The following is a 3,404-nucleotide window of genomic DNA, read 5'->3' as shown; positions in this document are numbered from 1 at the left end:
ATCTCTAAATTGTACAACTTTTGACTTTGTATAAATGTTTAATCATTTGAAGTGCTAAATCAGTGATGTAAATATATTGTATGGAAATGGTGTAAAGATTATATGAGAATATGAAATAAATAAATAAAATGTAATTTTATCAAATCACACTAAGCCTTACAGTTTTTTGTGTGTTCAAGGCATAACCAATGGGTCAATTTTTTTTAAATGAATTGTAATCGTTGTTATGTTATTGTTCTACACATGTATTTAAAAGATTTAAATGAACTTGTTACCCGCTCAATTTGTACCATGATGCAATCAAGCATTCAGGAAATGAATAAGCATGCCTGAAAGTGCTTGCGATAAAATATTTTTATGTTTCACATGTAATTAATTTACAGTATATTACATCAATAAATTAGATGAATACCTCTTTCTCACTAATACTCAATCACAACAGCATATGTACAATATTCAGAATTTATTTCTTGATAGCAATGTTAATTATGGAGTTACTTTTGGTACCCCCAGCAATATTACAGAGCAATCTACTTACTGTGTGCTAGGGTTAGTAAGGGGAGAAAAAGCAAATATGTCCCCTCTTTACGGAGGGAAACAAAAAGCGAGGGGAAAATCTCATGGGTCAGTGTCGTGTATCCTTTTTTCCTTTCTTTTCCTCACCTCCTCTCTCCTTCACGTTCTCTCCCTTCATCCATCTCATCCATCTGCTCTCCTCTCCTCTCTCGCTCCTTCTCTCGCTTCCCTTCTCTGCACCCCCCCCCCCCCACCCCCACCCCCGCCCCACTCCATTCACTGATCTTTCTTCTGCTGTGCGTCCTTGTTGATGACGTTCTTAAAGAGAGTCAGCAGGGGTTTCTGGCTCCGCTTGTCCCATGACTTCATGAAGCCACCGTACCGCTTGCTGGCTGGCGGCCCGCTCCACCTGAAGTGGTTCATCTTGTACGAGCCGTCTTTCTTCTGCTGAAGCAGCCCAGCCAGCATGTTCTCCTCTTTGTCCAGGCCGTAGTCAGCATCTCTCCGCATCTCCGCCGGCAGTGCCTCGGCAGACTCATCTTCCACGCCGTTGGTGTAGACCTTGATGGGCCGGCGCTTGCGGCCCACTGGTTTGCCCCAGCGAAAGTGCTCCATGGAGTAGGAGCGCTTCTCCTCGTGCCTGGGGAAGGCCTGCTTCCCCTCGGACAGGTCCTGGGGGGACCCTGCGGGGGCGAGGGGTAGGGCGGGCAGAGAGTCTACGTCATTCCCCTCTTGCTCTGGGGGCTGGAGGTGGCCATCGCCGGGGTAGACCGGGGTTTCGGCTGTGAGGTCTGACCTACACAGCTGAATGCATTCCTGTCAGTAGGCACAACATTAGACACAACGCATTAGATTAAGATTCCCAACTTCACACAACACAAAATACAAAGACATTGAATTCATACATAAAATTCTTAATTTTACAAAACAAAAAAGATGTACAATTGGATTCTTATAGAAGACTCATTGAATGATAAGACTAAAGAGGTGAGAATGAATTACTTATTTTGATAATGGGGAAATGTGTCTACATATCTCAACCAAGGTTGTGGTATCCACATATCCTTTACTAACACACCGCCTTCTGTCTCAACACTAATCAAGATATTCCGCTCAGAGATTTGACAAATTTTACATAGAACAGAACAATAGATACACATTTTACAATAGATACAAAACTCATGCACATTAAGAGTTGAAGAATATCCCAGCCCAACCCTACTCCTCCCTGGAGAGCACTAACCAGCATGTTCTCCTCGGAGCTGAGGTCTTGGCAGTAGTCGCTCTCCCAGCATTGACTGCTGACTTCCGCAGCGAGGACGCAAAGCATTGCCATGGCCAATGTCCATACAGGACACATCATCTTTAGTCCTTTCAACATCACTGCAAAGGACAGAGATCCGCATGTTATGGGTTGTTGATGAGTATGATAATAAAAAAAGTATGTTGAATACTTAATTACATTGAATGACTAAATTGAATTCTTGGATGAGGTTCTTTTTCAAATTCTCTGTAAGACAACATTTAAGAGATCAATTGTGCCAGCGAAGATTATTGAAAACAAGACTATTCGTCGGCAAAACACTTACAAACAGTACTTCACTTTTCCAACCTTTCATAAAATGAGAAATCAATTTAGAGAGCCAATGAAAGGCAAAATAATCAATTTGAAAAGATTTCAGAGACTTTGAATTTCAGCGTTTGATCATGAGAAGAAAATACATTTTCATAATAGTAAGTGAACTACTGCACAAAACTGTCTCTCAGTATGATTTCTCTCTTTCAGTCAGTATGTAAGTTGCTAGATTTGAACTGAGATTTCAATGGTACAGCTTTTATCTTTTTTAAATATCTAGAAATGACTAGAAATGAAGTCGTTAAAAGTCTGACTGTGCATGTAAAATGATATAATAATAGTGTACAAATAAAAACACCACAGAAAAATACAATAAAAAACACAAAATGTTAAACCACACAAAACTACATCTTGGTACGACCTGTTCAGAAATTACTCACCTGTCGCACAGTAAGATTGTACTCCTTCTTCTCCGTAAAGTTTCTCCTCAGCGTCTCTCCCGTGCAGTCTGTGAACGTATGGCTGTGTGTGTGTGTCTCTTTCTATGCACGCCAAACCGTCCTCTGACACTCTCTGATGCCTGAAGACCATAAGAGTGCTTTTATAGCCGTACCAGAGAGACAACCTTTCAAGGACGTCAGATTGCCTCCTAGCTCCCGATGCCACTTAGCCCACCAAGTCACAAGCCGAGTTCCGGAAAATGACGACCTTGAAGGAAAACAATCTGACCCCTGTTTCTGCCAATCAACAATTGAAAGGTCAAGTGACATCAGATAGAGATTAGCAAGTGTTCGGTAGATGTCTAGTCAGGATGGTCATCTTTACCGGTGGGCGTAAGGGTGCAAGTGTCCCCTTACACGGGTCCAACTGCAGAAGATTAAAATCAGGACTAAGGTAGTCATAGATGTTGTCTGTCCTGGCTCAAAACATGGAGGTGTTAATTCCACTTTCTAAAGGTTTGGAAATGATGGAGGAAATGATTTAGATATTCCTATATTAGAACTTACATGAGCAAGCAAGCATTTGGAAGCCAATCAACTGCATGTCTTCCTGGATGCCACAACTTCTCTTCACTTTTTGTTGAGTGATGTTTTTAGATGTTGATTCATTTAGATGCTTATATTTAGATGTGTAGATGCGTATATTTCTGATGATGGTGATCATATATGATCATAAATTAAACTGGAGCTGTGTATGACTTGACATAATCAGGAACACAAAACCAACCGATCATGGGGAAAGTGGATACGATCAGTGCTAAGGATTTGCCAAGTAGTGTTTGATAGTGTTCAAATTGTGAACCAAACTTGTG

The 3,404-nt window shown here is 41.2% G+C and overlaps 1 protein-coding gene across 1 annotated transcript; it reads right to left on the bottom strand.

Annotated features, from left to right (window-relative positions):
* Window positions 1-792: 792 nt before the first annotated feature.
* Window positions 793-2,700, bottom strand: pomca (proopiomelanocortin a). Its single transcript, XM_012836728.2, has 3 exons — window positions 2,533-2,700; window positions 1,760-1,899; window positions 793-1,332 (listed from the first exon to the last, which is right to left on the bottom strand). The coding sequence occupies exons 1-3, from the start codon at window positions 2,681-2,683 to the stop codon at window positions 793-795; spliced, it is 831 nt and encodes a 276-aa protein (XP_012692182.2). The 5' UTR covers window positions 2,684-2,700.
* Window positions 2,701-3,404: the final 704 nt, after the last annotated feature.

This window comes from Clupea harengus, chromosome 14 (genome assembly GCF_900700415.2).
Source record: "Clupea harengus chromosome 14, Ch_v2.0.2, whole genome shotgun sequence".
Classification (NCBI taxonomy): domain Eukaryota; kingdom Metazoa; phylum Chordata; class Actinopteri; order Clupeiformes; family Clupeidae; genus Clupea; species Clupea harengus.
The sequence above is the reverse complement of the archived record's forward strand: the minus strand, read 5'-3'. Positions and strand labels throughout refer to the sequence as shown.